We start from the raw sequence: 13,093 nt of genomic DNA on the forward strand, positions 1-13,093 counted from the left end.
GTTGTAAATTTGCGACGATTTAATAACCGTCGTAATGGACCGTTGGAAAACGATTGTTTTCTTGTAGTGATATTTTCGCAAGTTGGTCTATACGCGCCCCCAATTCTCTCTCTCAGTGGCGAAAGAAAACCTAATCATCCAATTCTCTCGACGATCCGCCGTCCGGCATCGTCGACCCCTGCTCGTCCTCTTCAACGACGAGATTCATCTCAGCAATCTCGCTCTCCCATCATGGATCTGTCAGAATTTGGAACTCCGTTTCGAAAAAATCTTGATAAATCTACTGCTGCTCTCTCCACTGTCAAAACCACCGGTAAGACCTCTTCTGAAACCCCAGATCCTCGCTGGCCTTATCTTAGTCGCGGGACGAAGAAGACCTCTTCCCCACCGGCGATGAGTCCAGCTGCAAGTCTGCAAACGGCGAAGGAGGATACGCACCCGGTGGAAACAACGGCAAAATCTTTTGATCTCCAAGCTTCTGAACCGGCAGAGAATCTGAGTCTCGATGTCACAGAACAAGTGGAGGTCTCTGTTGCAGAAGGAGTTTTTCCATCCTCTAAATCGGCGGATATAGCTTTGGCTAGTCAGGGCAAAGAACTTCATGTTGTTCAGGCTCCCATTGCTCCTCTCAAAGGAGCCTGGGCCAAAAAGTTGAGCTTCTCCCATGCCTCTGTCCCTATTCCAGCTGCTTCGCATGAAGTCCAAACAGATTACTGGCCTTCCCTCTCTGATTCTCACGCGGTACGTAACCGTAAGCAGAAAATTAGTGGAACGAATGCTCAGCAGAATCCGATAGTCAGAATGGAAGATGATCTTTGGTTACCTTGGGCAGCAAAAATGAACCCGCTTTCCAGGAACCTATACAGAGCAACTGAGCCAGAATATTTAGAGGATGGAACTCCTAAGGTAACAATTCCTCAGCATGTTCTGTTACGAGGTCTAGAGAATCAGAAAGAGTATATTCTAGGTCAGTTCTATAGATGTTCACCTCCTCCAGGTGGACTAATCTATGCAGTTTTCAATAAGTTATGGGGAAGAAAATGCAAAATCACCATTAGAAAACTTGGTGAATCAAACTATCTCTTCCATATACCAGATGAATCTACTAGGATGTGGGTTCTTCAAAGAGGATTATGGCATGTTGATGATTGCTTGATGTTTGTGGCTTCGTGGACTCCGGAAGCATCATTAGCGATCCCGGAGACCAAAACTATTCCAGTATGGGTTACTTTAAAAAAAATACCTAATATTTTGTATTCAATCCCTGGAATAAGCCACATAGCTTCAGGTCTTGGAGCTCCTATGGCAACTAACAAGCCTCGCTTAGACCCTATTCTCATGGGTGAGGCAAAGATTCTGGTCGAGGTTGAATTGAGTAAATCTTTTCCAACAAAGATAGCTGCTGACGATGAAAGCGCTTTCTATGGTAGATGTGGAATACGCTTGGTTGCCTAGTAAGTGTAGTAAGTGTGGCCGACTTGGTCACAAAATAAAACGTTGTCTACAAACCGGAACTGGTTCACAAGTGGTAGCCACTACCAAGGAGATTGTCACAGAGAATGTCTTGGAGGTTGGCATTATGATGGGATCTGATTCTACCTCTGTCCCAACAGATGCTTTTCACTCTTCCATTTCAGCCACTGTTACAAACCTTGAGGTAATTCCTTCAGAAACCATTGTTTTGCCATCAAATGAATCAGTATCCATTGATCCAACTTCAACTACTATCGCCGACGAGGCTTGTCTATCGGTACATACGAGTAAGTCCATTCTAGAAACTATTGAATCTCCTCTTTTGGAGGTTGCTCAAATTTTATCTTTCCCTGCATCTGCTCGTGCTTCTGTCACTGTCCAAAGGGAGAGTGCAATTCAAGCTGAGCCATGTCTTGGTTCCAACCAGTTTTCTTCCTTGGTTTCTATGGATGGAGGAGAAGATCTAATTGATGAGGATAAGGATCGATTGATCTTATGACTCTTTCGGGTAAAAGAATCCTTCAAGAAAGACCGGTAAAACCGTCAACCAAAGCTAAGGAAATGGATTGGCAAACCATTGGTGGTGGTGGAAGAGGTAATCGAGGACGTGGAAAACAAGGTGGTCGTGGCTAGATAGTTTCTTCATTTTGTTCATTTCAGTCAATCGAAGCGGAAGATTCGATTGTATATGGTGCACATGTTGTACTCTAAGCTTTTCACTACTTGTAATTTCTTTTGAAAACTGTATGACTCATTTAGAGTCATGGCTTGTAATGTTTTTTTTTTAATGAATAACTAGATTTTAATCTCGTGCATCCGCATGGGAATAAAAAAAAAAAATATTTTCGCAAGTTTTCCTTTTTTTTATGCGTTTCGTTATGTAACAACTTGATCATTTGATAGATAACTTGCATAATGTTTATGTACATATTTTGTCAGAGAGTGGTATGAATATTCATGCTCCAATAAAAGAAACATCATTTTTTAAGAGAAAGAAACATCGTTTGACTTTTCTACTGGTTAACATTTACGTCACATTTTAATTTAAAAATAACTGTCCAGGAATACTCTAGTTTCGACACATATATATATATATATATATATGACCGATCATTATAAAGAAACATGTTAACTATTAGTCAAAACTCAAGACTTATAATATTCAATTTGGTTGAGAAAAAAATCAAAAGTTGTTATATCCTTTTAACTGTTTTTAAAACAACTTGGTAACTCAGTTTCTTGTATCAAGGACAAAACAAAAGTCGTGGAAGAAGGAAAATTAAAAGGTAAGAGATGCAAACAAAATTGAACTTCGGTAATTAATATTGACCTAATATTAAAGATTTAAAGTGACATGGCTTGATTAGCTTTATCACTCAATTGGGTTGTTCATATACACATGTTTTAACCACATCTCGTTTAAGACTATAAGCTTTAAAAATCAAGCTGCATTTGTGAGAATTAAGACAGAGTTAGGTCTGCTTTCTGATTTTACATGAACTTCGCGTGAGATTTTATATTAAACAATTTACACACTTTATGCGTGTATGTTGAATTTTGGTGAGAAAATGTTAGAAGAAAAGCAAGATTACTATTTTATTTAACCATCCTCCTCTGATTAACATATTTTCGTTATTAACAAAAAAAACTCAATAGTTATTATGGTTATATATATATATATATAATATGTTTATTTGGAACTATTTTGTTGACGACGTGTGTGGTATGCAAATAATGGCATGGTACCGATAATATCATGACTTGTCTATACAAATGTAAATAAAAATACATGTATTTTGATCAGACATTACTGTCAGCCGGATGAGGAAGTACTCGAAAGAAAAGAATTATTGGCGTTACCATTAAAGTATTGATAAAGATATCTTTAATTAATTATATTATTATAACTTCAGTGTAATTTAGTTATATAACAAATACTAATGTAATATTCAATTGTTTGGTTCTTATCATAATGGTCCCAAGATTTGGTGCATCAGATGGCTGTATGCCTGTATCTCGAGGCATCGATGCCATTACGGTAAAAGCAAACTAATGGTAGAGTAGCTAATAAAGGTACACAACATCAATACCAATTAACATTTTCAGATATTCTATTGTTTTAAGTTTTAACGTCAAAATTAACATTTATGAAGAAATCAACCTTTGTAACAAAAGAAAAGCACATTTATGGACAACCATATACTTGAGTATTTCATATCCTCAATAAGTGTTAAATATTATATCCATTAGCAAATTAAAATGTGTTTAGATATATGAGATTCAAGAGACAAATGTTTTTAAATACTTTTAATATTTAATTATAGTAATTATGCAAATATCAGCACTTCGATGATAAATTATTAGTTTGATTAAAGAATGGTAGAGGAGTGACAGATAAGTTGTAAACTCTCTCTCTCTTTTTATTTTTTTTTCTTGGGCAAGTTATCATCTCTCTAACATAAAAGAACTGGACCGGAATCCCAATCTATCGCTTTCCTTGTTCTCATCCATTTCGTTCTCTCTCTTGACTATTCAAATCCAAATTATTATAAAAAGAGAACTTAACTTGTATTCTTTATCAGATAAATTGATTCAGTATCTGATATTGATACATATATATTTCGGAGTGTATATCTATTATTCATTCCGTTTCATAAAATTGACTAAAATTGAGCTGATTTTTGATGAACTTATCTCTATATATTTCCATATTAAATGATAATGATTGTACTAATTAGTTTTTTTAACCGATTCATTTATGATATAGAATTACGATTTAGTTAAAAACGTATGTATGTTTTTTCACTTGAACAAAACTGAAAAGGTTATTAACTTATTATTACTATCATTTAAGCTGAATTGAAGACAAAAAAAAGCTGAATTACAAAAATTATTTCAGTCCGCAATTTTGTTTATCAATATATACAGATATACTGCATAATTGTTTTCCACCATTACGATACTTTACTTTGTTACCTCTACTATTATAATAGTGGACCTCTATATCCTATGTAATTTTGCAATAAATAGGCCATTTATTTGTGAATAACTATCAAGGTTAAATATTGCTAAATAACAAATATTACAGCCCATCATTAGCTGTCTTGTTACCGAGCTAGGTGATGTAGTTGTTAATGCTATATACTGAAGAGAATTACTATTCAAATTAGTTATACTTTTTGTTTCCATCATTATTTCTATATAAATGGTGAAACAAGAGTTGTGAAACAGGATCTCAAAAACAAAAACCAATTGTAAGTCTCTTTTTTTGTCTTTTATTACTTTTATTATGTTTTTTAATTAATGCAAAACATGGCTACTTTTTATATTTTGAAAAAAGTTCACAAAAATTATTAATAATCTAATCAAAATTATATTACTGAAAAAACATGTATCTATTTTTATTTTTCTTGCATATATTGAAATTAATAATTTTCTTTCGAGCATTTAGTAAACTATAATTTAGAAGATAATTTTGGACATTATTATTTAGAGAAATCAAAATTGTCAACAGAAATATTTTTTTTTTAAAAAAAGGGAAGACTCATATACTAGTTTTTATCTTTTTTTTATCTTTTTTTATCTTTTTGGATGTCTCATATACTAGTTTTTATTTAGTTTTTATTACGAAATAAAAAAGAGAAAGAACAAAGCATTAAATGAAAACCTGCAAAGTTTCTTCTTTGCACCAAAAACACACCACTCTTCCCCTCTTTCCTCACTCGCTTTGCTTCTCTTTCTTCACTTCCCAACTTCTCTCTCTCTATCTCTCTCCACATTATTATTATATTCTCTCTGTTTCTCCAAATTTCTCTCCAGAAACTAAACTGAAAATAGCAGTTTGCTTACGGCCATGAACCAATCACCCACTCTAATCGAACAGGGAATCTCTCACCAGGTCAGTTTTTTTTTTTTTTTTTTCTGGTTTCTCAATTTCCTCTGCTTTTTATGTTCTGTTTTGATTCCTTTGTTCATTAACACAATCTGTTCTGTCTCTCGTAATGGGGTTTTTATTAAAAACCTTTTTTTTCTTCTTCTGGGTTTTTGATTGCAATGCGAAATTCAGTAAGAATTTATGTGGTCGAGATTGGGTTTCGTATCTGGAAGACGAACAAGTGAAAGCAAAAGGTTTTAAATGTTTTCTCTGTATTTTTTTGCTCTGTTTTTTTTCTTCATTTTTATAAGTTTTGGATTGTTTCCCAAGTAGGACTGGTAGGTCCTCCTGCTTAACCATATCGATTTTGGTATTTACCATAACAAATATTAAAAAAAGACGTGAACGCTTATTCATATTTGGTGAAATTAGATAAGTTGTTAAATTCACAAGTTAATTGATTGGCTTGTGAAATTGAAACTTCTAATTATGAATATAAATGTAACTGGGCAGGAGAAATTATTTTGAGATAAAAAGTCAGTATTTATTAGGAAAGAGATGAGTTGGGTGAGAAAACTCCAGACTTTTGTAGTTTTACACCTCATGGAACAGAACTCTTACTCTGATTATAAAAGGTTCCAAGTATATTAAACTAGGTTATGTGGTTAAATTTAGGTTATAGATGGGATTCTGGGATGAAAACTCATTCTTAAGTAGGGTATAATAATATTCCTTTGTTATTGGTTTTTAAATGTTAACTCTATACATAATCTTGTGATTAAAATTCATAACTTTTGTTAAATGTTTCAGCACTTGAAGGCTGTTTCTTGTGCCAATGTTCTCACTTTGGCTTACCAAAGCCTTGGAGTGATCTATGGCGATCTTAGCACATCTCCTCTCTATGTTTACAAGACCACTTTCTCTGGAAAACTAAGCCTCCATGAAAACGATGAAGAGATCTTTGGAGTGTTCTCTTTCATCTTCTGGACATTCACACTCATTGCTCTCTTCAAATACGTTTTCATTGTTCTATCAGCAGATGACAATGGAGAAGGTAAAAATGTTTTAAGCCTTGGGTTTGTAACAGTGAAAAGGATGTGAAGTGTCTTCTTATTTTTTTTGATATTGATCGATCGCGTGCTTTGATTGTTTTTGAAGGTGGAACCTTTGCGTTGTACTCGCTTCTCTGCAGGTATGCCAAGCTAAGAATATTACCAAATCATCAAGAAATGGATGAGAAACTATCAACATATGCCATGGGAAGCCCCGGAGAGACTCGGCAGAGTGCGGCGGTTAAATCATTCTTTGAGAAACACCCGAAATCTCAAAAGTGTTTGTTGATCTTTGTGCTTTTAGGGACATGTATGGCCATTGGTGATAGTGTCCTCACTCCAACAATCTCAGGTGAGTCTTCCAGATAAACTTCTCTGTGATTGAAAAAGTGTTCTTTTAGATTAATATCGTTTCTTGCAGTTCTTTCAGCTGTTTCAGGAGTCAAGCTCAAGATTCCCGAACTTCACGAGAGTATGTCTGAATCTGCTTTACTTACTTTGAAAATATATATATTCCAAAAGCTCTAATGTCTAGATTTGTTTCTCTTGTCTTCAATTTGTAGATTACGTTGTGATCATCTCATGTATCATCTTGGTGGCGATATTCTCAGTCCAGCGTTATGGTACGCATAGAGTCGCCTTCATTTTCGCTCCAATCTCCACTGCTTGGCTTCTCTCAATAAGCAGCATTGGAGTTTACAATACTATAAAATGGAATCCGCGTATAGTCTCTGCGCTTTCACCTGTTTACATGTATAAGTTCCTTAGAAGCACAGGCGTAGAAGGCTGGGTTTCACTTGGTGGAGTTGTTCTTTCTATTACTGGTAAGTATGTTTCTTTTCAAGACCTCAAACTCATTTGATAATGTTCTTGATTCTATTGTGTTCTTTCTCCTCCTCAGGTGTTGAGACTATGTTTGCTGACTTAGGTCACTTCTCTTCCCTGTCCATAAAGGTAATACCTTTAAGCTTACAAGATTATGATTAAAATGCAAACATATCCTCTTTTACTAAAACAAGAATGCTGCGTAAAATCAAAAATCAGGTGGCTTTCTCGTTCTTTGTATACCCGTGTTTGATTCTTGCTTACATGGGTGAAGCTGCGTTTCTCTCTAAAAACCATGAGGACATCCAGAGAAGCTTCTACAAGGCGATACCCGGTAAAAAACAAACTTCACAGTCATCATTTAAAGTTAAAAACTTTTTCGATATTTTTCAGTGTGATGAAACTCAATAAGATTATTTTCTGCAGAGCCTGTGTTCTGGCCAGTGTTCATCGTGGCTACATTTGCAGCTGTGGTTGGAAGCCAAGCTGTCATATCCGCAACGTTTTCTATCATAAGCCAATGTTGTGCCCTTGATTGCTTCCCTCGGGTCAAGATCATTCACACTTCAAGCAAGATCCATGGACAAATCTATATCCCTGAAGTGAACTGGATGTTAATGTGCCTTTGCTTGGCTGTTACAATCGGGTTAAGAGACACTAACATGATTGGCCACGCCTACGGTACTAAATACCATGATCAATTAACATAACTCTTCAAAAGTTTAAAAATTTTCTTAAGTTTTAATCTGTTTTTGTCTCTGCAGGACTTGCTGTGACCTCTGTGATGCTTGTGACTACATGTTTAATGACCTTAGTGATGACAATTGTCTGGAAACAGAGGATCATCACAGTTCTTGCTTTCTTGCTCTGTTTCGGTTCCATCGAGCTTCTCTATTTCTCTGCGTGTGTCTACAAGATACCAGAAGGAGGCTGGATCCCGATCCTCCTCTCCTTAACGTTCATGGCGGTTATGTACATCTGGAACTACGGAACTACAAAGAAACATGAGTTTGATGTCGAGAACAAGGTCTCGATGGACCGGATCATCGCACTAGGACCGAGTATTGGAATGGTGAGAGTTCCAGGGATAGGATTGGTCTACACGAATCTCGTGACAGGAGTTCCTGCTGTGTTCGGACATTTCGTGACGAACTTACCTGCTTTTCACCGGATTCTTGTGTTTGTATGCGTGAAGTCTGTTCAGGTTCCTTACATTGGAGAAGAAGAGAGGTTTGTGATAAGCAGAGTTGGTCCTAAAGAGTATGGGATGTTTAGAAGTGTGGTTAGGTATGGTTACAGAGATGTTCCGAGAGAAATGTATGATTTCGAAAGCCGGTTAGTGTCTGCGATTGCCGAGTTCGTCGAAACCGAACCGGGACTCGAAGAGGAAGGGACGAATGTGAAGGAGGAGTGTAGGGAGATAATGGAAGCGAAAGAAGCAGGAGTTGCGTATATATTGGGACATTCTTATGCAAAGGCGAAGCAATCTTCTTCGATGTTGAAGAAATTTGCAGTGAATGTTGTGTTTGCGTTTATGAGCACGAATTGCAGAGGAACAGATACTGTGCTTAATGTTCCTCATACTTCTCTTCTTGAAGTTGGAATGGTTTATTACGTCTAAAGAAGAGAAAGATGTTAGAATTTTAACAGAAAGAAGATACAGTCAGTATAGGGTAGAGAGAGAGAGATATCTAATTTTCGTTTTTATTTGTTTTTAACAGAGAGTTTTAATGTGTAAATATACTAAACAGTTAATGAATCAAGCCCAAGAAATGATAGTTTTGTAAAATTTTTAGTTACTTGTGGAATAGATTGCTTATATATAAAGTAAACAGAAGTCAAATATGTTCAAAAACAGAGTTATACACTTCCTATGGCCAAATTGGTATATAACAGTATAACAACTCCAATTTTGTGTCTTAAGCCCACAGAGCAAGAAGTGACATGGAGGCAGAACCCAAAACCAAAGCCACAAAACAGAGTTTCTTAAGCCTGGAACCGGATTCACCGGTCGTCGTCAACATCTTGTTGTGGAAGAAATCCAATGCGATTAGGTCAACTAAAGCCATGTATATTAGAATCCCTGAAGAGAGTGATCCTAATAAACCTTCCATTATCAATGCGTTCGGGTTATTGTCATCGTAACCCGTCGCTGCGAAAATCATCATCCCTAGTATTATCCCGAGAGGCGTCGTTACCGCGAACATCAAGCACATATACACCAATGTCCCTGCCTTAAACCCGGCCTGAATAAAAGAAAATGTCAAAACCAACCATATCACTCTGCTTAATCCTAAGTTATTCTTCACATTATGCTATAGAAAAAACTATGTTGGTAAATATCCATGAAATCCACTAAATGTTTTGGTTCATATATCATATTAATATGATCAGAACATCGTGTAATCGAATATAGTTTAAGTTCTTAGAATCACATTATCATTGCAGTTATTACAATGAAAGTTGGACCATTTTTTGATTTGTGCAACACCATGTTAATATTTTCTCTATCGTTCCAATTTTATCGGATGTTTCTGAAGGAACAGTTATTACAATGTTTATAACACAGGTTATACAATACTTAATCATCTATAGTATACGAGTACTAAAAAATTACATTTAACATATAATATTTTTTTAAAGAGATTTAACAGTTATTTTTCTCTTAGGTCGGTTTCGAGTTTCTGGTACAGTTTCGGTTTGGTCAGTTAAACCGGAATTAATCAACATCTCTAGTTTCTTTTGTTTTGTTTTTTTGTTTTTTTGGGGACATCTTCTCTAGTGAGAATGTTGACATAATGTGCTATGGAAAAATGTCAACATCCATCCAACAATATAATTCTTCAGCATCTCTAGTTAGATTATGTATCTGTTTCCCCGGTATAATTAATGTTTGACTAATAGTTTCAACTCTTAGAAGTAAATTCGCATTAATTAGAGTAAATTCAAAAAAAAAAAATTGAATTAGAAAGAAACTGACCTGAGCGATGCAACCACCAAGTCCTAAGCCTTCGAAAATCTGATGAAACGAAAGAGCAGCGACCAAAGGTCTAATGGTACACTGATTCTGTGACATTCCCATGGTTACACCAATTATAACCGAGTGAAATATAATCCCAATCTCAAGAACTTGAGACACTAATCTCTGTTTCATCCTCACTTTTTCCTCCTCACTATTTTCTTGTATTTCCAAATCAGCCCCAAACTTCCCTTCCTTCATCTCCAAACCCCCAACCGCCGCAGCCACCGGTATATACTCCATTCCTCCGCCGCCACCACCACCACCACCGTGTCCCATATGTTCGCTCGCCGTTAAATCAACCAACAAAGCCGTTATAGCTCCGATCATAGTCACCAAACCGGCGAACGGAAAATCTCTCCACGGATGCCGAGATGACACCTGGCAATCGGCGAGCGACTCGAACGCTTCCGGCAAGACGTGGACGAGCGACGTGGAGAGAATCACGCCGGCGGCGAAACATTTTATGACGAGGATTGCTTTATCGTAGAGAGGCTTCCCGTGGAAGTAACGAGCGAGGAGAACAGGAGCAGAGATCCCGAAAACGCTAGTGAGGAAGATGACGAAGACGGAGATTAGCTTTAGATGAGCCGCTGCTTCTCCGTCTCTACATGCCGCAGCTCTTATCGCCGCCTCTGTTCCGCTGACGCAAGAAGCCATGATTGATTGTGGAAGAAGTTGAGACCAACCGTGAAATGAAGAAGAAGAACAAGAGAGAGATTGGAATCGGCTAGTGCGCGGATCACGATAGTAATAGAAGTTTATTCAATAAGAACATGAGAGTTTTTCTTTTGTAGGACCCACTTACCACGTCAAAAAACGGTTGTTAAAGAAAGTGCGTTGTTGAGTAAGACTTCCAATTTCCATCAAATTGCTAAAAACTTTTTTTTTTTTTTTTTCGTCTAAATTGCAAAAACTTAAAAAAGGAAAAAAATTATCTTTGCTTTCTTTTTGTTTTGTATTTTATTCTATTGTTTTTGGCTCTCTTTTGTTTCCATCGTGTTTCTCTTTTGCTTTCTTAGAGGAAGAAGACGACGACATGTGAGACGACTGAGATTAGATTACTTCTTCTACTCTTTGCTAAATGTGCTAACTTTTAGCTAATCATGGGCCCGTGACAGGCCTAATATGGCTGAAGCCCAAATCTTTTGTGCTTTGAGAAGTTTCGACTACGAGTCTAAGACGTGTTCTTTTTCCTCTTTTGTGTGTTGAACAACGTCCCTCCTATGGACCTTTCCCAAATCCCAACCAATAAGCTTTTACTTTTAAACATATAAAGCCCAATGGGGATAATCATCAATTTGGGTCAACAGCAAAGCAAACATAGTTCCTAGTTAGTTTTCAAATTAAGTGTAGTTTTGACTTTTGACAATATAGAAACAACATTTTTTGTGACTAATTTTTTGATATATATGATTGCATTGTAAAAACTAAAAAAGAAGTGCTCAAACTAATCTATCTAATATGTCAAAAATATTCTGTAGCATATGAGAATTTTGGTATTTTGGTAGTCCATTCTCGAATACCTATATGTACAATGTTATGTACTTTAAAAGTTACTAGATTTTAACCCTGTGCGTCCGCACGGGAATGTTTTATTTTTTATTTCTGATATAAGTTGCATTTATCTTTTTTGTTTAGATATAATTTATTTTTGTTATTTATTTTTTTAAATCAAAAAATTGTTATCATATTTTAATTTTAAACAGTAAAATTTGTATATTAGTAGAATAAGAGTATACGTTAATTAAGTATACATTGATCTAATGTTAATTATAAACTTTGTTATTATGTGAATTTAGATTTACACATAAACAATCATATATCTATGAATTTGTTAATCCATCCGTTTAGTTGTCTTAAATCATTTTAAATATCTTACATGTTTTGACAAACTAACCCGTATAAGACTATAATTATAATTGTATAACCCTATAAATATTTACTAATGTGGAATATTTGGACCAATTGATTATGGAAAAAATATAATAAGATATTTATTTACTATTTGTGCTATTAAAAAAATGTGTATATATATATATATATAAACGGGCTAACCTGTTAGTTTAATTGTCTCAAATCATCTTAATATCTTATATGTTTTAATAAATTAACTCATGGACCTTAAATATATATATATATATAACTCTAATCAGCTCGATCATATTATTGTATAATATAAATATTTATTAATCTCAAATATTTGATATTTTAGACCGATTGTTTATGATAAAATATGCATTTTTATAAAAATATTATTTAAATTTAAAATTTTAAATTAAATCTTTCCTGTATTTAAGAAATTCTAAAGTATTAAAATTATTATCTAAATTTTCGTAATAAAATTTAATTATAATTTTTTTTTGAATTTTTTGAATTTAAATTAAATTGAATGCAAATTTTTGTAACTAAATTTAATTAAATTTCTAATAATTTGAAATTTAAATGAAAGATGACCTAGATTTTAGGAAATCTAAAAATATCTAAATTAATAACTAATTTTTAGAAATTAAAAATAAAACTAAAATAAAATATTATAAAAAAAACTTTGGGAGTGTTTGGATGCAATCGCTAAATGTGCTTATGTTTTAATAGAATAGATGTAGAGAGCATTGTCTTATGGGTCAAATCAACATTAAGATCAAAAAAGCTAGACTGTTATTTGTTAAATGATCCTCCAGTGGTTTATGAATTATGGTGAGAGAGGAATGAGCGTTACCACCTTGCTCCTACTCGTCCGGTATCGCTTGTTATTACACTCTGGTCTGTCATCCTCGGGGCATTACTCAAATACCTTTGACTCTAAACCAAGTCTCTAACCTCATGACTTGGTTTGAATTTATCCAATTC

The 13,093-nt window shown here is 34.9% G+C and overlaps 2 protein-coding genes across 4 annotated transcripts; one reads left to right on the forward strand and one right to left on the reverse strand.

Moving 5' to 3' along the window:
- The first annotated feature begins 5,090 nt into the window (after positions 1-5,090).
- LOC18026892 (potassium transporter 1) lies at positions 5,091-9,023 on the forward strand. 3 transcript variants are annotated; one of them, XM_006409997.2, is made up of 9 exons: positions 5,091-5,371; positions 6,158-6,401; positions 6,506-6,751; positions 6,821-6,871; positions 6,963-7,223; positions 7,301-7,353; positions 7,444-7,558; positions 7,651-7,905; positions 7,989-9,023. In XM_006409997.2, the coding sequence occupies exons 1-9, from the start codon at positions 5,327-5,329 to the stop codon at positions 8,843-8,845; spliced, it is 2,127 nt and encodes a 708-aa protein (XP_006410060.1). In that variant the 5' UTR covers positions 5,091-5,326; the 3' UTR covers positions 8,846-9,023. The 3 variants fall into 3 exon arrangements, with proteins under 3 accessions (XP_006410060.1, XP_024016756.1, XP_024016757.1); XM_024160988.1 differs by lacking the exon at positions 5,091-5,371 and adding an exon at positions 5,855-6,065; XM_024160989.1 differs by lacking the exon at positions 5,091-5,371 and adding an exon at positions 6,027-6,060.
- A 20-nt stretch (positions 9,024-9,043) lies between these two features.
- LOC18026893 (zinc transporter 6, chloroplastic) lies at positions 9,044-10,983 on the reverse strand. Its single transcript, XM_006409998.2, has 2 exons — positions 10,205-10,983; positions 9,044-9,470 (listed from the first exon to the last, which is right to left on the reverse strand). The coding sequence occupies exons 1-2, from the start codon at positions 10,901-10,903 to the stop codon at positions 9,144-9,146; spliced, it is 1,026 nt and encodes a 341-aa protein (XP_006410061.1). The 5' UTR covers positions 10,904-10,983; the 3' UTR covers positions 9,044-9,143.
- Positions 10,984-13,093: the final 2,110 nt, after the last annotated feature.

Source organism: Eutrema salsugineum, unplaced genomic scaffold (assembly GCF_000478725.1).
Source record: "Eutrema salsugineum unplaced genomic scaffold, Eutsalg1_0 scaffold_10, whole genome shotgun sequence".
Classification (NCBI taxonomy): Eukaryota; Viridiplantae; Streptophyta; class Magnoliopsida; order Brassicales; family Brassicaceae; genus Eutrema; species Eutrema salsugineum.